General features: G+C 48.9%; 3 protein-coding genes and 1 pseudogene across 3 annotated transcripts; 2 read left to right on the top strand and 2 right to left on the bottom strand.

Annotated features, from left to right (window-relative positions):
- Window positions 1-412: 412 nt before the first annotated feature.
- Window positions 413-3,399, bottom strand: LOC136488645 (uncharacterized; the record flags this gene model as incomplete). The annotated part of the gene is made up of 5 exons (XM_066485504.1): window positions 413-723; window positions 1,453-1,606; window positions 1,761-1,862; window positions 3,079-3,147; window positions 3,280-3,399. Coding segments are annotated over 5 exons (462 nt in total), but the record flags the coding sequence as incomplete, so codon positions are not given.
- A 549-nt stretch (window positions 3,400-3,948) lies between these two features.
- On the top strand, window positions 3,949-4,848 carry LOC136488644 (uncharacterized). Its single transcript, XM_066485502.1, has one exon. It carries the CDS (start codon window positions 3,949-3,951, stop codon window positions 4,846-4,848), a length of 900 nt encoding a protein of 299 aa, XP_066341599.1.
- A 2,467-nt stretch (window positions 4,849-7,315) lies between these two features.
- On the top strand, window positions 7,316-8,305 carry LOC136488643 (uncharacterized mitochondrial protein AtMg00810-like). The gene has a single exon (XM_066485501.1). It carries the CDS (start codon window positions 7,316-7,318, stop codon window positions 8,303-8,305), a length of 990 nt encoding a protein of 329 aa, XP_066341598.1.
- A 1,659-nt stretch (window positions 8,306-9,964) lies between these two features.
- LOC136490249 (putative F-box/LRR-repeat protein At3g28410) lies at window positions 9,965-12,699 on the bottom strand (annotated as a pseudogene).
- Between the last annotated feature and the right edge of the window lie 9,682 nt (window positions 12,700-22,381).

Raw genomic sequence — 22,381 nt, 5'->3', positions numbered from 1 at the left:
CATTAAACCAAAGCATGTATATGCTGAAGGGACATTAATGGTCCAGATTATAAAACAAACCTTCATGATCTCTGTGCAGAAGAAATGACAGTGAGATGATGTGCCAGATACAAACTAGATATTTAAATTGTCCGAACAATTTGTGCTGCCATTTCTCACACATTCGTGCGACTATAGAAGCTTATAAGTGACATGACACACCCAATTACACGTAACACAAGAGGTGGCAACCTTGTTGGCAGCGAACTTTAGCCTTGCATTTCCTTAAAGTGAAAGATGGTAGATCCCTTGAAAACCCAAAATTTCTAGCGCCTCATTTCAGAAATCAAAATCTTCACAAAAATGAAAGGCGGTACTCAGAGCTAATTGTTATCTATAAGATCAGAAATTCAGTTACTAAAACTGCAGGAAATGGCTTTCTTGAATAGGAAATTCAATCGACTAACAGTCAGCCTAGCCTGATAGAAATGTTCAAATAACCTGACAATGAATGAAAAAACATGATCAATTGTTTGACACATTGTTTTCAATCTAACCATGATACACTCAACAATTTCAACTCCGAACTAGAATCCATCTAGGCAAACTACCCTTTCAGAAGAATGCAGAACATGCATGTTTTCTGAATACAGAAAGTTTGAATTTTCAGGAGAGAACATTTGATAGCTTGCTTTCAGGTCTAGCGGGAAGTGGACACATTCTCAGATTAGTGCAACCTGCTATCTGTGGAAATAAAAAAGACAAATTGAAACCGAAAACATGTGGATTTCTACGCTCTTAAAACCTGATAAAAGTGTCAGAGAAAAATACATAAAAACGTAAAAATAGATCTGGCACATTACTATAAGCTATGAACAAACTTCTAGCCACAGTGAGGACTGAAGAAAAGCTGCAACGTAAAGATACCACAGAAATGATTGTGACACATATGACATATCTGAAAGAGGTAACAAATGTATGCTTAATCAACAAAAGTATGGAGAAGCAATAATAGTTCCTTGGATAATCAAATGCATGAACAGGCTTGTGTAAAGGATTGAGTGAAAGCTGATTTAATCAATAGTGGTAGTGCATATAACCGATGATAAACTGTAATAACTAAGTAGCCTTCAAGAGAAAAGGGAGGCCGCAGAACACTAGTGTGTGAGAATGTTACACTGTTACTACTTGGAGCAATTAAAAACTGATATTTGTTCTGTTGTTCAGTACTAACAAGCGAGCCAAATATGGTAAGAACAAAGTCAAACAGTCAGAACTATTCTAGAAGTCAACATAAATGTCTCAATATCTATGCAATATGTTCAACTCGATAACTCCATGTATACGTAACTTTGAGATTTTATTTGCCAACTAAATGTCTATGCAGTGGCAGCAGTGCAGGGTGTTCATTTGTCAATAATTTTGCAGTGAACTTTCAGGTAGAAGCATGAGGAAAGTTGCTAATTAGCTTACATATGTTGAAGGTACACAGGAGCTTCAAAATTTTGAGAACTCTCTCATCAACAGCCTGACACTTGACTTTGACTATGTTAAGGTGTTCTGAAATTGTAGTTGATTGCTCCATTGGACTGATGCTTCCTTTCATATCCACTTCATACTTAGGCCCCTGTAGTGAACAAAAACAAATGTTCAAAATCAATCAGCAGTGTAAATGTTCTAATACTATATAGCAACTTTCCATTTATAGAGTACATATGTGCCTCAGAAAAAAGTTCAAGAGTAAGCTCCTCAAGAACAGGTGAGTGTTGAAGAATACAGACTAATGGGCCAAAGTCATCAGGCATACACCAATATTCATTGAGCACCAAGGTCTTTAACTTGCTAAACACAGGGCACCATCTTAAATCCCATTTGAAAAGAACCTGGAAAAACAGCATGAAAAGAGGATGGAATGATGTTCACTGTGAGCATATGGTTTGAGTTTAATAAACATGGTTGGTAGCAATGCATGCAAAAGGAAAGTCATGTCTAACTGACATCTATCAATGTGCTTCAACGGTGTAGACAATGCTTTAGAAATGAGGTTATGACTCAGCAATCACTTATCAATATAAAAAGGCAAAGTGTAAGTATACCGTACCGAGTCAGATGTAGTACACATTAACACCAAACTCTTAGCTTTTGATAAACCTTTGAAAAGCACACAACTGTTTCCAGTGGCATCACGAGCACTTTCACATGACTCGCAAAGACAACCAAAAGGTCACAGAAGTACCGATAATCCTCGGTTATCCGGACAAATGCCTCCACTAATAACGGCATGCTGTCGAGCATGGGACTTGAGAACCGAGGGTCATCTAGGCGCAGTGAAACCAGATTAGGCGCATAAATGCAAGTGCGGAAATCACAATGGAATTGGGAGTCCGTGATGCTTAGATGCTTTAGGGAGTCGGACGATATCTTCTTGCCCATCAAGAAACTACAGGCAGCTCTAGATATTCCAAGGCCGGGCAGCTGGATAAGTCAAGAAAGTTGCTGTGGAGCCATACACTGCACAACTCTAGCCTGGTCAGGTGCTTAGAGATAAGAGGCAGATCATGTAGCAGAAGATAGTAATCCCAATGGATACGGAGCGTGAGATCATGTAGAGATAAGACGTGACTTTGCACGATATAACGTGCTAGAGCCAGAAGTTCACCCGTCGGAGTCGTCGTCCTGGAACTGGCCCAGCCTAAAGTCGCACGTGTCCAGCGGTGAACCTCTGCGGAGGAGGAGCAGGTGGTCCACCAACTCCTGGTACTCCTCCACCGGCGGCGGGTCATGTACGTTGTGGCCGAGACACCCGACGCACAGGCCTGGGGCTGAAATCCAGAGGTGGCGCCAGCGGCGGGCGAGCACGCACGTCCGCACGGCCTCCGGCGCCAGAAGGAAGCCAAGGATGTGTGTTCCAGGACGCCGTCTGGTAGGGCGTCGCTGCTGCCTCCGCTGCCGAGCGCTGGAGGCACAACTCTCTTGCTACTTTCCCCTGGATGCATTCTGCCGAGCAGGTGGCGGGCGTCGACCATGAAACGATCAGCAGACTCGAGGGGAGGGTGCGAATGGGAACCAGCAGGAGGAGGGGCTTTGACCTGTGGTTACCTCAACTTGACGGCGGCCACCCCAGGACGTGTAGCTTGGACGAATCAGCAGAGATTTCAGGCGAAGATGCTGCGGAATCAAGAAACGATATCATCACACGCGAGACGGCGAAGGAGACGCGAGACTTGAGGAGAGGGTGCAAACTGATCAGAGGAGGAAGATGGAGCAAGGGCGCACGGATTGGATGGGCGGCCACCTCACCTGATGACCTGACGTCCTGACCGGCGGCAGCTTGGTCTGCGATCTCGCGGCAAGGAAACCCGAGGCCTGGAGAAGTGTTGAGCGTAGTGGGGTGGGGAAAAGAGTGAAGGAAGACGACCGTTATTCATCCGGTGGGAGGGTACGAAGCCACGGTAGCGGGAAACTAGACACCGACAGGTGGGCCCATATTTTGTGACCCCGCACGTCAGGGAACGAAAGAAGGGTGGCAGACCACCAATCGCTGCATCATTAGGATGGTCAACACTTCCGGGGAAACCACAATTTTTTTTCGATTCACTTTCTTTTTGCCGTTGATTCATCCGTGTCAGCCGAGCACCGCCAACGGCTAGAGCTCCGCCCGAGTCTTCAACGACGCCAAGTCTCCAACGGACTCGTGCGCCATGGCCGCACACTCGCCAACGTCCTCGACCGCAGAGCATGCGCTCCCGCACGCATGTGCGCCCGGTCTCCACGGCGCCCACGCTCTCGCTTTGCACGCATAGCTGCTCGCGCATGTATAGCCATGGCCAAAGGCCACTCTGTATTCCAATATATGTACACCACCTGTGATCAATACGATGCATCCAGTTGTACAGTTCCATTCTACATAGTATCAGATTTCCAGGTTCTCTTCCAGAGTCCCTAAGCCACATCTTCTCTTCTGCTCCAATGGCTCCTTCCACCCACTCTGATTCCTCCTCCGCGGATGGTTTTTCTGTCGCCCCCGCCTCGGCCTCCCAAATCCAAGGCATCTCCATCCGCCACCATGTCCATGTCATCCTTGATATGGATGAAGGCAACTACGGCCAGTGGCGTCACTTCTTCGACTCCGCCCTCGGCAAGTTCGGCCTCGAGGGCCATGTTCGTTCTACTACCCCCGACGCCGACCGTGATGGCGAGTGGCGCATGGTTGATTCATGCGTCGTCAACTGGATCCTCGCCACCGTTTCCGAGGGCGTCTTCGAGACCGTCCGCCATGATCGCCACGATGCCTTCACCCTATGGAACGCCGTCGCCGGGCTCTTCCAGGACAACGAGATGCAGCGCGCCGTGTACTTGGAGGCCGAGCTACGTTCCCTGCAGCAAGGCGACATGACGATCAGCGCCTACTGCACCAAGCTGAAGCGCCTCGCCGATCAACTGCGCGACATCGGCCACCCGGTCTCCGAACCCAGCCAGGTGCTGAACCTTCTCCGCGGCCTCAACCCGCGGTACCGCTACGTCAAGCCGGTGATCACCTCCAAGTACCCGCCGCACACCTTTCAGAGCGCCCGCTCCTTCCTCATCCTCGAGGAGCTCAGCTTCCGGCACGACGCCAACGCCGAGGCTGGGCAGGCCCTCACCGTGACACACGGTGACCGCTCCAACGGGTCCTCCAACCCTTCCGGGCATGGCGGCGGGATCGGCTCCACCGACGGCAACACCGGCTCCTCCGCACCGCGCAACAACCGCACCAACAACGGCGGCGGCGGCAACCGATCCAACAACCGTTCTGATCAGCGCCGTAAACAAGGCAACGGCGGCGGGAACACGCGCTCCACCAACTCCAACACCCAGACCGCGCCCTAGACCGTGGGATTCAACCCGTGGCAAGGCATGGTGCAGGCATGGTCTATGCCTTTCCGCGCTCCCGGCGCGGGGGTCTTGGGTCCGCGACCGCCGTTCTAGCCTCAGCAGGCGATGATGGCCTCTCACCTTCAGCCGCCGTCGCCACACGTCTCCAACAACTTCTTCGACACCGGGGGCCTCTACGCTGCTCTGCACTCTGCCGGCGTCCCACATCACCCGCAGAGCACGTTTGACTGGTACTTCGACACCGGTGCCACGTCGCACATGTCCTCCAACCCCGGTAATCTTCCCTCCCATACTCTTCGTCCTTCCTCATCCTCCATCACAGTGGGCAATGGTGCTCGGTTGCCAGTCACTCACCAAGCACACACTGTCATTCCCACTGCCACTTCTCCTTTACATTTGAATGATGTTCTTGTTTCTCCTTCACTCATCAAGAATTTAATCTCCGTTCGTCGTTTAACTCGTGATAACAATGTTTCCAATGAATTTGACCCCTCTGGTTTCTCCATAAAGGATCTTCCTTCCAGGGAGGAGATGCTCCGATGTGAGAGCAGCGGCGATCTCTACCCCCTCCGCCTTCCACCTCATCAAGCTCTCACTGCATCATCGACGGCGTCTCTGTGGCATCAGCGGCTCGGACATCCCGGCCAACCAGTTACATCTCAAGTTTTACAAACTTTTCCTTTTCAATGTAATAAGGCTGATGTTCACTCTTGCACTTCTTGCCGCTTAGGCAAGCAAACTCGTTTACCTTTCAGTAATTCAGCATCACATATTTTTTCCCTTTTCAAATAGTGCATTCAGATGTCTGGACTTCTCCCGTTTATAGCCACTCTGGATATAAATATTATGTTGTTTTCCTTGATGATTATACACACTACCTCTGGACCATCCCCCTGCGCAACAAGTCTGACGTTTTCCCCACCATTCACGCGTTCATCTCATACGTTCACACCCAATTCCGCCTCCCCATTCTTGCTTTTCAGACAGATAATGGCCGCGAGTTTGATTCATATGCCATGTGCCTCCTTCTGTCCTCTCTCGGCATTCAGCTGCGTCTCTCATGTCCCTATACATCGCAGCAGAATGGCAAGGCGGAACGCATCTTGCGTACCACTAACGATTGTGTGAGAATTATGTTGATTCACAGTGCAGCTCCCCTGGCGTTCTGGGCCGAGGCTCTCGCCACGGCCACGTACCTGATCAACCGGCGCCCGTGTCGCGCCACAGCCTCCACGACGCCGTACTCGCTCCTCTTTCGGCGTGCCGCCCGCCTACGACGAGCTCCGGGTGTTCGGGTGCCGCTGCTACCCCAACATGATCTCCACGTCCGCGCACAAGCTCGCAGCGCGCTCAACTACGTGCGTCTTCATCGGGTACCCGGCCGATCACCGCGGCTACAGATGCTACAACATCACCACCGGCCGCGTCATCACGTCCCGGCATGTCATCTTCGACGAGGACGTCTTCCCCTTCTGCGACCTCGACCTCCGTTAGCCTGCGTCAAGTTCATCCCCTCCACCAACTCTGCCTGAGGACGACGCGCCGCCGCGTCTTGTCACCGAGCTGCCGCACCATCCGACGCGGGCACGGACTGTGCGTTCGGGAGGCGCCCCCGAACAGTCCGTAGCCACCCCGACATCGACTACGGCATAACCTGTACCTGCTCCGGCTCCCGCGGCATCGACTACGACATCGCCCACGACGTCGCCCACAGCGTCACCCACGACGTCACCCACGACCTCATCCCCGATCGCACCATCGCGCCCACCAGTGACCACAGGTCACCCGATGGTCACTCGAGCGCGTGACGGGATCCACAAGCTGAACCCCAAGTACGCCTTGGCGGCCACAGGAACGCTTTCGCCGGTGCCTCGCAGCGTCCGCTCGGCTCTCAAAGACGACAACTGGTACACGGCCATGAAAGCCGAGTACGACGCACTGCAGGCCAACCAGACCTGGACCCTCGTTCCCAGGCCACCCGGCGCTCCCATCATCACCCGGGAAGTGGGTGTTCAAGCATAAGATGAAACCCGACGGCACCCTTGAGCGTTACAAAGCTCGATGGGTCCTCCGTGGGTTCACTCAATGACCCGCCATCGACTTCGGCGAAATGTTCTCACCGGTGATCAAGCCAGCGACTATACGCACCGTCCTCACGCTCGTGGCGTCCCGCAAGTGGCCGGCTCATCAACTCGATGTCTCCAACGCCTTCTTGCATGGCAACCTGCAGGAACAAGTCTACTGTTAGCAGCCCACGGGCTTCGCCGATCCTGCACGGCCGGATCACGTCTGCCTCCTGTCACGCTCCCTCTACGGCCTCCGGCAAGCTCCTCGTGCGTGGTTCGACCGCTTCGTCGGGCACGTGACCTCGCTCGGCTTTGTATAGTCGAGAGCGGATACGTCTCTCTTCGTGTACAACCGCGATGGTGCCCAGGCGTATCTCCTGCTGTATGTCGATGACATGATCCTCTCCGCATCATCGACTGGACTTCTTCAGCACATCGTCAAGCGGCTGCAGGACGCCTTCAAAGTGAAGGACATGGGGCCCGTCCACCACTTCCTCGGCATTGGTGTTCAACGCACAGGCAACGGCTTCTTCCTCTCCCAGACGCAGTACACCGAAGACCTGCTGGAGCGCGCAGGTATGGCAAACTGCAAATATGTCGCTACTCCGGCAGACATGAAGAGCAAGGCTTCGGCAACAGACGGCACCCTCATCGACGACGCCACCTCCTATCGGAGCCTCGCCGGTGCCCTGCAATATTTGACGATCACCCGCCCCGACATCGCATATGCTGTGCAACAAGTTTGCCTTCACATGCATGCGCCGCGGGATGTGCATCTCACCATGCTCAAGCGTATCCTTCGGTACGTCAAGGGCACCGCTCATCTTGGCATTCAACTGCACGCCATTTCCTCGCCGACGATCACTGCCTACTCGGATGCGGACTGGGCTGTATGCCCGGACACGAGGCGATCTACATCGGGCTTCTGCGTCTTCCTTGGCTCATCCCTCATCTCGTGGTCGTCTAAACGACAAACCACGGTATCGAGGTCGAGTGCCGAGGCTGAGTATCGCGCCATAGCCAATGCTGTGTCCGAGTGCTCATGGCTACGCCAACTCCTCGGCGAACTTCTGTACAAGGTGCCCACGGCAACGGTGGCGTTCTGCGACAACATCTCCTCGGTGTACATGTCCAGGAACCCAGTCCATCACCGACGCACCAAGCACATCGAACTTGATATACACTTCGTCCGGAAAAAGGTAGCCATTGGCGAGCTCCGCGTCACGCATGTACCCAGTGCGCGACAGCTAGCCGATGTGTTCACCAAAGGTCTCCCTTCGGCGCTCTTCTTCGACTTCAGGGACAGCCTCTCCGTCACGACTGCTGACGTCGATACTACGGGGGGGGGGGGGGGGGGGGTTCAGCGGAGCACCGCCAACGGCTAGAGCTCCGCCCGAGTCTTCAGCGACGCCAAGTCTCCAACGGACTCGTGCGCCATGGCCGCGCACTCGCCAACGTCCTCGACCGCAGAGCATGCGCTCCCGCACGCATGCGCGCCCGGTCTCCACGGCGCCCACGCTCCCGCTTTGCACGCATAGCCGCTCGCGCATGTATAGCCATGGCCAAAGGCCACTCTGTATTCCTATATATGTACACCACCTGTGATCAATACGATGCATCCAGTTGTACAATTCCATTCTACAATCCGTCACTTATATCATTAGAAAATACAAGAAATCCATGCCAAATCAAGGACTTTGAACTTAGGCAGCTTCGACAACAAGAAAGAGCTACATTAATTTGCATATGCTGTATAATTTCGTTTCACCGTAAAGCGACCAAGTATATACAAATTAGAAGAGAGTTTGGCATGATTCTCAAAAGCAGTAATGGAGGGTGTAGATATATAGAGGCAAGATCTATCTCGTGGAGATTTGCGACTGATGAGACTCTAAGGTTGTGTTTGGTACTTTGGTTTCGAGAGAACGAGACAGTTCCATCTTAATTTTATAGGAAGGGACGGTCAAATCTCTTTGTTCCGTTAAGGGTACGAGGTTTATCTTTGTTTTCTATTCGGTTGGAGAGACACGTAGAGAGAGGATGGACGGGTTGTTCCTCGTCTGTCATCCACCATCAGCAAGGGACTCGACTGTCAGCCACAGCAAGGGGAGCGGAGAGGAGGTCCGTGGGCTCGCTCATGGACCGAGCACAAAGAGCAGTGGGCTCCATTGACAGCCACCATTGGGCCAAGAGTGCTGAGCTCACCTCACCCATGGATGACCGCCACCGCACTAGGAGAAGCAAGATCTGGCTTGCAGGTAGGGTATGTATGACAAAAAGCACAAGGACGGGGAACACCCGTGCCACCAGCAGGGTCGCCATTGCTCAAAGGAGCCCGAGCTCACCCATGGACAAGACATCCATCGATGTCGCAACCTAGACCTCACCCTGGCCACAAGCTCCGCATTGGAACTCCAGAAGTTTAGGAGTCGAATATGCAATTTGCATACCAGAACCGAGATGAGAACTATAGAAAGGTTTAGAGAGTGCAATGTGCAATTTGCAAGCACAGGGGCTCAGATGAGAATTTGAGACAAATTTAAGGACCACCAGTGAAATTTATTCTTAATGTGCTGATTTTTTCTTCTCCATAGCAATACACATGCACAAACCTAGTTGAATTAAAAAAAAAACTGACAAAGCATAAGTAAATAAAAGGGTAGCTCACATAGTAACACCGAATTTCAAAATCCTTTTTTAATATACGCCTAGCATAATCATACCAATGATTTTACTCCGAGTTTCAATATTACATTACAAAATTTTCAAATGGTTCTTTATCCATGTAAATGGACAATAGTACCTTGCTATTTTGACCAATGGTTTGCAGCAACATTTGTAATTTGCAAGAGAAGTGATGTTCCACACTCTGGGCTGATGAGGAAAATTTTGATAAAAACAACCGCATAATTAATACGAGGAATAAATAAAAATCAAATGAGCAATAAGAATAGCATGACACAATAAACCAGGTCCCAGAATCTAAATATCTAATAAATAAAAGCTTGAGGGAATGCCAATTATACATTGTTCCTGTGATTAGAACCCACATAAGAACTCTTTGTAGACAAATGATTGCAGCCTTGTCACAACATCTTTCGTGCTCAAGATTTACATTTCTGAAATTCAGGAGCCATCTGAATAGTCAGCCTTGTCACAACATTCACTCTTAAATCTTAATCCATATTTGCTGACCCCTACTCAAACACAGAAATCTGCACGAGGCATAATAATTTATGATTTTAGTTCCAGGAGCCATCAGGAGAATAAAAATGTTCAGTTGATAGTGCAAATGAAATACTAGGATGGATTTCAGTGCACGGAAAGGTTTATGGTGCATGCAGCTTAATCTGCTTGTTTCAAGTCTAACTGATTCTAGTAACATGAAACTTAGCCAGAAGCCCAGAAGATTGATTATATTTGATAATAACCATTTCTTAGACTTATTTTCTGACCTTTTCTAGCTTAATCCAACAACAATACCAAGAATGCATCTTGCTAGTAAACTGCTCCCTGAAAAAGCTGCAGAGAACGCTTTTTCCCCCTCACCACACCAGAGTTCAATGTTTCAAAGTTCATAACAAAAAAAAAATGAAACAACGGGAGGTCAAGTAAAGAGATATTACAACCGGATGCTGATAGACAATTACATAGAGTCATACAAACTCGGGATGAACAAAGAGAAGAATCACAAATAAAGCTATAATGCATGGAACTAAAAAAGGTCATGTTTGTGTTATTCTACTGAACTAAGCAGCACGCTCGCATAATCTATTTCTTCTCAGAACTAATCATTTCAGATTTTTTTGTGTCAACATAATCAGCAGTATTAAGCTTTATGCTATGTATATAAAATGCAATTAAATTTAAATAACTATCAGTACAGCAGTCTATATCAGCACAGCTGTCTAATTGCGTTTATATTTTGGGCATCAGCAAATCCAGGGAACCTCAGTCTATATCAGCAAATCCAGTTCTAGAGAAGCTTCATTTCTCACTAAATTTGTGATCCTAACATATGAAATTCATTATTCCTTCCTTTTTTTTATGTGTACGAGAGCAAAATTCAGATTTAGAAACAAATGAAAAAAAAATCACTAGTTGGCTTACATATGCCAAATGTGCAAAGGAACTTCAAAACTTTGACAACATTCGGGCTGACTGCTTTACATTTGACTTCAACAGTCTTAAGGTATTCTGATATTGCCGCTGATTTCTGCATTGAAATGTATCTTCCTTTCATTTCCACCTCATGTTTATGTCCCTGTGGCAAAGGGAACAATTAAACAAGAATGATAATTAACAATAATTTTAATGCTGCTAAAGTAAATAATAAAGTGTCAACCTTCAAAAAAAGTTGAAGAGTGAGCTTCTCTAGAACTGGTGTGTGCTTGAGGATGCAAGTTAGTGCACTGAAGCCAGGAGCCAGACACCAGTACTCGTTTAGTAGTAAAGTCTTCAACTTGCTAAATGTGGGTCACCTTTTCAAATCCCTTGTGAAAATGAACTGAACAAGATACATAAAAGATGAAGCAATGTCATGGTCAAAATGCAAAAATGATGATACAAGAAACCCAATCAGTGGAAAGGCATATGAAAAGACTGTACAAGTGTCTACGGATGCCCACAACTTGATGTGTATAGTGCAGTCAAGTTACACGAGTTGACATAGATCAGTCAAAGAGGAAAAGGGTTTGAAGCGCACCGTTTTTGTTTCAGCTACCAATGCCAAACTCTTAGCTTCTGATAAACCTTCCAGCAGCACGCAATTGTCATTCTCATGTTTGTCACCATAACAATCCTCACAGACCTCAAAACCACAATCCCCATAGTCTGAATAAGTGCAGCAATCTGCAGAGTCATGGATGACTCTGACAATTGCATCCACTAATGATGGCATGCCCTCAAGCACAGGAGTCTTGTACCAGTGATCCTCAAGACGGAGTGAAATGAGACTTGGGGCACAAACATGAGTGCAGAACCTGCAGCTGAAACGGCACTCGCTGATGCTCAGATATTTTAAGGACTCAGACGATGAAGCAGTTGGTAAGAGTCAGATTCTGCAGTGCTGGACAAGAGCTTGTAAAGTTAAAGAGCTTGTCCTTCAAGAGCATGTCTTCAAGATCTAGCTTTGTCAAATGCTGGGAGATGAAAGGCCACCGCTCAAACCAAATCTTTCTAAGATGGAGCATCTGTGCTTCACACTGTATGGCGTGCTTGATCCAGAGCATCACGCGGGGCATGTCCTCATTGCGGTATTCATCAAATGAGAACTCGCACTTGACGAGAGGTGTGAGCCCACGGAGCAGAAACAGGTTGTCAACAAACTCACGGAGCTCATGCACGACATCCCAATCGTCCTCGCTGCACCTGATGCGAAGTCCAGTGGCAAACCTCCATAGGTGGCGCCAGCGCCGGGCGAGCACGCACGTCCGCACGGCGTCCTGAGCCCGGAGGAAGGAGAGCACGTGGTGGAGCACCTCGTCCGGGAGCGCGCCAAGTCGGTCGAAGCCGTCAGCCATCGCCAGTGCCGGGTTCTTGGCATTCTTCTTCCTTGGAGGCATTCTGTCGAACAGGCCGCGAGCGTTTGTCAGCGCCCGGCCTTTGCAGGATACGGAAACACATAGAATCGTTATTTGAGGCGCATTGCAAAAGGGCGAGCGTGCAATGAAAATATGGCGGAGAGGCTTGCAGGCACGACGAATTAGTGTCGCACCTCACTTAGCCGGAGGCCGCAGCAGCTTCAATTCACGCGGAGGCGGAGCAGAGCAAAGACGCCGACGCTAGCAGCATTACGTACGCGACTCACCGTCTCCTTCGGCTCCTTTATTTTCTTGTTTGTGATGTGCTACTGGTGGGCGTGCATCAAATACATGTGCTGCGGTATGCATGGTGGCGTGGCAGAGGTCTAATGTGGCGATGACCGGAATCACGATCGTTGACGTGGCAGGGCTCTGCCGCGCCACCGATCTTGGGGCGGCAGTGCCGCGCCACGGAGCATGGCGCCGCGGGGCCAAATAAATATCGCGAGCGAGCCCCTCGCCCGCACGCACCCCTGTCCGCACGCCCGCCGCCGCGTCCTCCGCCAGCCGCACAGCGCCCCGCCGCCGCGCAGCGCCCCTGCCCGCATCGTCGCCGCCTGCCGCACGCGCCCCGTCATCGCCAGCGCCTGCGCCGGCCGCGCCACGAACGTCGGCGCGTCAAGGCCGCCCGATCCTAAGGTACCTCCCTCTCAATTTCATGTTATTTTGATTGTTATTGATTTATGATAGTTAGTGATTTAGGATAGTTAAGTTAGTGAATTTGTTTATGATTTACGTAGGTAGTTTTTAGGTTTGAGGTTAGGATTTTGGGTTTAGGGATTGATTAGACATTTATTATTTAGTTTATAGTTAGTTATTTAGTTAAGGATTTTGAGTATAGATACTAGTTTACAAATGTCGGTACTTACTAGTGCGTGATACATCGATTTTGATGATTTCATGATGTTTCGTCAAATGCTTATATTCCTAGTGAAGTTGTTTATGCTACTAGTACATGATATGTCTGTTAATTTTACTTTGAATATATACATGTGCTTTCATATTGCATAACAAGTAGTTCAAATTTTGCAATGCTACATAATGTTAATTTGAATACCCTAACGCTTTGTTTATCAATTTGTAACAGGATGGCCCCTCCCACGCAGCACCCGTTGTACCCCATTCTTGAGGTGGAGTACGACGACCAGCACCGAGCACACATCTTGAGTGACAACGACGCAGAGGTGGCCTTGCCTACTTTGAGGCCCCGCACGCACACCAAGGCGCACCAGTAGGACGAGCGTTATGCGTCGTACATACGGCGTGCCGGCTTCTTCGAGCTTGTCCGCGTTGTCAACCACGGTCTTCCGCTCCTTGACCCAACACTACTTACTGCAGTTGTAGACAGGTGCGAGTGCATTCTTTGTACGTAAACTTTTTTGTAATAAATTTGAGGCAACTAACAGTCATTCTATTCTTATAACATGTGGAGGCCTGTGACCCACATGTTCCGCCTATCTTGTGGCGAGATGACCTTGACCATGCAGGACGTGAAGGCTATTTTTGGCCTTCGGTTGGGGGGACTTCCAGTGACAGGGATAGTTGATAACGATCACTAGAGGGAGCTGGTGGTTCAGTTTACTGGTTTTCTTCCACCGGATGACGAGGCTTCTAAGAAAAATAAGTGAGAAATTGAAGCCTATTTAATACTTGCATTGCTTTCCTGCATCCATTGGGTCTCATTTTCTTTGGTAAATTTCAGAAAAACTTTCGGTGTTTCGTCGTCCTAGATCACGGAGCACTTTGATTACTTGGACCCACAGGCTGAGGAGGCTCAGATCGACAGGTTCGCTCGAGTGTGGCTCTGGCACTTTCTTGGTGCTTTCCTCTTCCTAGATGCCTCGGGCAACACCATCAGCTGGATCTTTCTTGACATACTATGCCAGCCGTGGAAGAACATAGCGGCGTACAGCTAGGGCAGCGCAGTCCTAGCATAGACGTATCGACAGCTATGCGTTGCATGTTGTTGCACCTCAGGGTATGTGAACCTTGGAGGTTGCTCGTACATACTCTAGGTTTGGTGTTGGGAACGATGGTCCATTGGGAGGCCACTGGTTTACCGGTAAGTACTTCGGTTCATTATATTCTTCGATATGGTTACATATGATGAGTTTATTAATGGCTAATTCATTATCGTGTTCAATGCAGCAATAGAATGGGCAGGATACACTCACTACAGCTCTGTTTATCTAGACGAAATCAGAGTTAGTTAGAGGGAATGCAAGGCGTAAGTACAGGGAGTACACGGACGGTCTCGATGTCCTAACACAGCACTAGGTTACGCCCTCTTTACTATCATACATGTGTCTTGTTTGATGTACACTATATCACAACCTAACTCAATTACAAAATTTCAGGTGCATTGGTGTCCTTGGGATGCTCTGGAGCTCCAGTACTATCTCAGTCCTATCACTAGGGACGAGTCAGACGAGTATCGCTACGATGTCCCTCTTATTTTCTTCCATGTGGTCAAGATTCACTTGTCCATCAGGGTCTGCAGACAGTTTGGAAGAATGACAGGCTGCCCACCACCGCTTTACTCCACCAACCAAGGATTACACGGGTGTGTTATCGATTAATAACAAAGCTACAATTTAGAGGTGTGTGTGGTATAACTAACATTGTTTTGTTGGAGGTATGACCGCAGGAAGAGGTACAAGACCAAGGATTGGCACGTGACACACAACGCGCACATCCATTTGTGGTAGAACAGGATACGACATCCGGTCCATGCGGGTCCTCCACACGACCAGCATACCTTCGACGAGTTCCTGCAGTAGCTTCACAGGTCTATGAGGACACATATCAAGCCCCCGTACACTGAGGAGGCGATTGACGAGGACTTGGAGGAAGATGTCATCGAAGATGTGTACGACGTTACCACTAGGGAGGACACATAGCTACAGAGAGCCCCGCTTTAAAGATACATGGTAAGATACTTGAATGGTACAATTTGTTATCCTTTTGGTATTAAGTATGTGTACTAAAATTGTCCAACCGCGTTTCTGTACCCAGACGACACAATTGTCAAGGCTATCCAACGAAGCAGCATTTTGGCTTCACGAGTCTAGAGGGCAGGGGCCAGGCGTTCTCGCGGCTTTTGTGGAGGTAAACATAAACTTGTTCATTCCAAAAATATTTCTTTAGTGTATATGTGTTTGGGAAATGCATTAACTTTAACGTCTATTTATGCAGAAGGTGAAGAAGAGCTGTAGGAAGCTAGCTCAGAAGTTGAGCTACATGGACACTCCTTATGAGGAACCGCCACTCCTGGCGCGGTCAGGTGGCATGTCTTCAGCCTCTTTGAGGACACCAGTCGACTCTTCTCAGCCGATGACAGGTGCCACTTCCACGACGCGTACACCACCATATCATAGCGCTGGGAAGGACCCTACAACCAAGGACGACGACGATGACCCCCCAGGCTTTCGCAGACAGCACGACCAGTGGGACGATTGGCCGCAGGATGAGATCGGTATGTCTCAGCTAGGTGGTGCCCCGCTTGGAACCCAAGGAGCCTCACAGGTACTAACAAAGGTAGTTTCTTTAAATACATATGTTCCATGAACTAACGATCATAAAGAATTATAAGTAATCATCCGTATCATATACTTGCAGGGTACGAGCTGTACGCACCATCGACGTGACCATACCGACGTTGGCTACACTCCCAATGTGTTGCCAACAAATCCGAAGAGACAGAGGCGTCCGAGGGATCCTTACACTCCTAGGTCTTAGTTTGTTAGGTCAAACGAATATTGGCGTCCGAAACTTGCGGGGTTATTTGGTTATGTTATGTCAAACCAATAAAAATTTTATGTGGCAGCTTGTCAACTTGCGCACATACTTCATTTATTTGCTTCATATTTGTTTCTATGCATTGCGGCAGCACTACCGACGAGATTATGTAGCAACTAGTTCGGGAACCGGCAGTCCCGCCGTATCTCGATGCCGGTGGCCGGTGTCTTGCGCGAGGGGTCAAGGAAGCCGGGGTCCATGGTCGCGTCGCCGCCAATCCTACAATATGGGGCCAAAAAGCCCAAGAAATAAGTTCCTATAAAAAAATATTCGTTTCAATCCGATCCAATTTTTTTGTAATTGATTAGTTAACATGGTGGTTAACCGTATTATGAAACACGGAAAAAAATCATTGCCTTATCAAATTCTCTATTCGGCCGTGAAACTAATTCAACAAAAGACATAAATAAATCCACTATTGATTTTACGTCAAGCAATACTTAGAATAACTCCCACTATCGGCGCAACGCGTTCCGATTAAACCGTCCAGGTACCGCCGGGCGGGCGGCGGGCGCGGCGGCTAGGTGGGCTTGCTGCTCGGGCAGGTGGGACTGGCCGTGGGGTTTTATTCGGCTCTGTCGCGCCACGGATCAAGGCGTGTCACTGCCGCGCCAAGGTCGATGGCGCGGCAGGCCCTGCCCCATCAGTGGTCAGCTATTCCGGTCGCCGCCACGTCAGCCCTCTGCTGTGCCACCATGCATGGCGCGACACAGGCATTTGGCCGTGCCAGGGCAATAGGTGCGGCCAAAAGTGGTAGTTTTAAAAAACCCGACTGTGTTAGATTTAAAATTAGTTTTCAAAAAGTGTTAAAATTAAAAAAAATCCTGGATGGCTGGCTGCTGCAACTGAGGGCATCGAAGCCTACATTTTTTTATCGGAGTTGCTACCGCCCGCACGTGTGATACAGGCTCTTAGCATTGGACGGTGTAAAATTCATGCTGAAATGTTAGTGTGCGTATAAAAAAATCTCGCACCTCATAATGCTTATCTATAAGTCCGTCCGCACGCCTTAGCCGCCCGCCTCGACGCCTGACCTGCCCATCCACGCACCCCGCCTGCACCCCCGCCTTGTCATGCCCTCGACCGCCGGCCCCCATTGCACCGCGTGCCACGTCCTCCGCCCACCGGTTCGCGGTGCCCCATTCTCCGGCGCCCTATGACTCTCCGAATAGCATGAAACACTTGAATACAACATACGTCTCAAACATATGAAACATCTAGAACATACACTTGCGAAATATGTGTGAAAACATATGCAACATCCAAATGGACACTTCCAACTTCCAACATGAAAACACTTATTCAACAGAAGACTGAAACAAATGAAACATGTTGGAACATACTGTTGCAACATATGTGTGAAAACTAAACGCTTGTAACATGTCTCTAAAACACTTGCAACATATGCAACATGTGTAACATCCCCCGATCTACATTTGTAACATCTATATGAAACAATTGCAACATACATCTGAAACACTTGAAACACTTGTGAAAGGATCAAGATGCCCAAGAGGGGGGTGAATTGGGCTAATTCTAAATTTCTTTGTAATAATTAAACTCTACGGATAGCCCAATTAACCCCTTATGCCTAGAAAGTGTTTCTATTGATCTAACGCGCAAAAATTTAGCACCCTAAGTTCCAATCCTACTCTAGCATGACAATTCTAGGAATGTAAAAGACAAGAATTGAATTGCTCAAAGTAAAGAGAGAAGGAGGAACGCGACGATGTTTTGCTGAGGTATCAGAGAGTCGCCACTCCCCACTAGTCCTCGTTGGAGCACCCGCGCAAGGGTGTAGCTCCCCCTTGATCCGCACAAGGATCAAGTGCTCTCTACAGGTTGATTCTTCGACACTCCGTCGCGGTGAATCACCTATAACTGCTCACAACTTGAGTTGGGTCATCCACAAGCTCTCCGGATGATCACCAAGCTCCCAATCACCACCAAGCCGTCTAGGTGATGGCGATCACCAAGCATAACAAGCACGTACTCTCACTTGACCACGACAAGCTTAATGAGAAGGGTGGATGCACACTTTGATACTCTTGATCTCACTAATGAGGGCTCTCTTTGGGATTCTCAAATCTCAATCACCTCACTAGGACCTTGCTCTTCTTGGCACTCTCAAAGGTGTTTCTCAGCTATTGGAATGAGCAAAAGTACCCCCACACACGAATGGAGGAAGTATTTATAACATGGGCTGAAAAACAAACCGTTATGTGCCTCTGCGGGGTGACCAGACGCTCCGGTCATGTTGACCGAACGCGTTGGTCAGTTCACCCCGAACTCCATTGTTTACAGTGTAATCGGATGCTGGCCAGCGTCTGGTCCGCACTGACCGGACGCGTCCGGTCGAGATTTTCCCTCTTTGAAACCTTACTGGAGTCGACCGGACGCTGGCCCTCAGTGTCCAGTCACTTGATCTCTCAGCGTCCGGTCGCACCAGACGAAAACACCTCGGTCAAATGAACTGACCGGACCCGGAACCAACGTTTGGTCAAACCGGAGCCAGCATCCGGTCAGTATTTGACCCTACATTCACTTCCAACTCTCGATCATACGTGAATGAAGTTTGCTCCATTGGATCTAAGGGCTATTTTGGAGCTACCTAGTGCTAGGATTAGCAAGTGTGCACCACACCTAACCCAATAGACTCACCTAGGTCAAGCTACCCATCCATACCCCCCTTAATAGTACGGTCAAAGGAAAAAAAAGTCCTAAACTACTCTAAGTGTCTCTTCAACTCCAATCGACACTTACAACTAGTCCATCCTTAACCTAGTCGTTCATCCTTTGGAAACCGAAATGATTTCCATTGTAGGGGCATGACCACCATGATAGCCCAATCGATCTCCATTACCATGAACTAACTTAATTTCCTCTGCAAAACATATGTTAGTCATAGTAATCACGTATTGTCATTAATCACCGAAACCCAACTAGGGGCCTAGATGCTTTCAATCTCCCCATTTTTGGTGATTGATGACAATACTACCTCGAGTATGTGAAAGAGTTGAGGTTTTTTGACATGCTTGGTTCATATAAGCTTTTGGCAATAAGAACAAAAGTGTTAGGCAAGCTTATATGACACAAGCCAACATGATGTACTCAAAAAATATGAAATAAGCATGAGTACAAGTAATAAAGCTCATTTGCATTGGAGTGAAACGCAGAAGCAAAGCAAATGAGCATAGCACAAATGATATGACATGTAAATAATTCAAAGTAGAGAGCACACATGTCATATATCACAATTACGTAGATATCACTATCACATAGATATAGTTTGATGCATAAAAGTAAACACACAAATGCATAATAGTGTATTACACATAAAACTCCAAATGTAATAGATAGTCAAAGTAAACTAAGCTCCCCCTAAGTCTAGCATACTCGAACCCTCTCCCCCTTTGGTGTCAAACACCAAAACCTAAGGGTCGGTCGGCGGGGCTGCAGCAGACGAGTCAGGCGTTGAGGTACGAGGAGCAAGCTAAAACTAGGTGACATCATCATCTGAACCAGAGCTCTGAGCTGTCTAACCCTCTGTAGCTAGAAGCGATGCTGAAGCGGTCTAGGTCGGATCAACAGCTGGAGCTGCTATAGACTATGCAGGTATGACTAGAGCAGCTGGCTCTGATGATGCCACTAACGAAGGAAGCGTCTCTGTAGTCTCGGTAATAGGTGCAACTATAGAAGGACCTAGGACATGCAAATATGGTGGAGTAGGCTGCCCTATCAACTCACTGAAGGATGCACCAAGGCTCCTAGATACTGTAGTCTCTGGCACTAGCAGCGAGGAAGTCTGAGCCAGTGTGAAGCCTATCTGGAGAGGTGTGAACTACGGGGCTAGCACTGGCGAAGCGAACCACTGGGACACCTGCTCTGTAGGAGAAGCAAACTATGGTGGTGGCTGTCTTTGACTCTGAAGCCCACTAGGCTATAATGCTAGAGTCATAGAAGTGGTGGCAGGCTAACCAAGCTAGGGTGAAGGTTGTGGTGGTGGAACCCCAATAGCTATCACTACATGCTGCATAAATCCAAGGAGCTACTGCTGCATGGCCTATTGCTGCTGCTGTATGGCCTGCTGCTGCCGCTGAAACTCATCCTATCGAGTCTAGAACTATGCAAACATGGCGGCGGTCTCTTGAGCCTAGCGAACCTGATCCTACCTCATCTGCTCAAGTATGGCAAGTAGAGCGGGGTCTATCTGCGGTGCAGGTAGAGCTAAACTAGAGCTACCGGCCTCATGGTCATGTCGTCGAGGAGGCATCTGAGGTATCTTGTGGTAGTCCTCATCTGAGCTGTCACTAGGGTCGCTCGCGACCATCCCCTCCTGCTGAGCATCCAACTGCTCCTCCTCTATAGCTGTTATGCCCTTGATAGTAGCATCCTGCTGGGCTGTAGTCTCTGGCACCTCTGAACAATGGCGCGGCTGGCTAGGTGTAGTCGGTGTACTATGACGGATCATCTGAGTCAGGTTATATGTAGGGAACTTTGTCGTAGCACCACTATACTCAGCTAACATCTCAGGCGGCCTCACTATAACTGCCCTATGAATAAGAAACGTGATCCAGTGGGCATAGGGCAACTGTCGGTGACCTCTAAACCCCTTAGCAATAGTGTCCTCCATCTCTGATAGAAGGAGATCCCAGATATCAAACACAGTCTGTTGCATCAGATAGTTCAGTAGCCACAACTGTATGCGAGTCAAGCCCTCATGATACCCCATCCTCGGAAGCAGTGTCCTCCTCATAATGGCATCAAGCACTCTAGCAGTGGGAGTAAGATCACTAGGTGTCCTGCTAGACCCTCGCCGAATGGCTCTATGAAGCAGTGGTGGACTAGATCAGTAGGGGGCACCATCCCGCCATGAGGACATCTGGGGGGCATTATCTGTCCATAGCAAATCTCATGTAGCCGGATGGGCTGCTCCTGAAGCCTGAGTATCTCTCCAACCCTAGTGCTCGTCAGCCTATAATCTCTGCCACTGAATGCAAAGTGTATGAATCTATGCTGCGGGTCAATCCAGAGAGAAGCATAGAACTGATGGACCCAAGATGGAACATACAATCCTGTCCATCCAAGTAAGTCTATCAACCCTGACAGGTAAGTAAGGTAGGGGCGAATGTGCTCTCCAGCTGCTGCAACAATAGACTCTATGTTGCACACCCTCTAAGATCTGAAAATAGCTCCACTATTAAGATATACATTGTAGAAATCCTCCTGTAGTGGTGTGTAGAAGCCCTCTGATGCACGCTCATCTCGCCTCGATGGAAACCACTGCTCAAACTCCATAAATCTGAGCTGCTGCATCTGCTTGGCCGTGGCGGCCCTCAAATCTAGATGAGTCACTGGAGGCGGACCCTGTGGTCTGGGCGATGGACGAGAACCCCTCCGCTGTGTATCTGCCCTCGGTGTGACTAGAGCACGAGTATGACCAGAGCAACAAAGTTATGGCTGAGGTGTATGCTCTGTCTCCTGGGCCTGCTATCCCTCCTGAGTCCGCTCTGCTGCCTGTGGCTCCTACTATGACTCTCCCTACGACTGACTCTCATCCAAGATGACTCATCGTCCTGCTACCATGACAGTCCCAACTAGACCACCATGACGGCGCTCAACCTGCTCAAGTGCTTCTATTGTCGTTGGTGGAAGCTGCTGATCTGCAATAACTACACCACTGCGAGCACCTCCTCTCTTGGCATGCTCTGCGACCTCTACAACTATGGCTGCTCTAGCTGTATCTGCATCTAGATACTTGCACTTCTTTGTTGCCAGCTTCTTTGTCGCCTTGCCTTTTGGATCTACAGGCAAGCGAGGCGGACGCCTTGGATCCTCATCACCGGGACCACCTCCAACATTCTTGACGCAAACCATCGGTTGGATCGGAAAAGAACAACTGCCACTGACAAGAAACAACTGCCAACTGTCACTTCCGAGGCTTGGCATCAATCCGTACTCGCGAGCTTGGCCCCGAGTTGACTGACAACTGTAAATAGGACCTTGACGGCACCGACTCGCTGCACGATAGAAGAGAGGATATATAGATAATCTTAATTATTCATCTAGAGATACGAAACC

Source organism: Miscanthus floridulus, chromosome 10 (assembly GCF_019320115.1).
Source record: "Miscanthus floridulus cultivar M001 chromosome 10, ASM1932011v1, whole genome shotgun sequence".
Lineage (NCBI taxonomy): Eukaryota > Viridiplantae > Streptophyta > Magnoliopsida > Poales > Poaceae > Miscanthus > Miscanthus floridulus.
The sequence above is the reverse complement of the archived record's forward strand: the minus strand, read 5'-3'. Positions and strand labels throughout refer to the sequence as shown.

What these genes read in the sequence shown, in the direction of transcription:
- LOC136488644 (XM_066485502.1), top strand. Translation starts at nt 3,949, where the DNA reads ATGGCTCCTTCCACCCACTCTGATTCCTCCTCCGCGGATGGTTTTTCT.
- LOC136488643 (XM_066485501.1), top strand. Translation starts at nt 7,316, where the DNA reads ATGATCCTCTCCGCATCATCGACTGGACTTCTTCAGCACATCGTCAAG.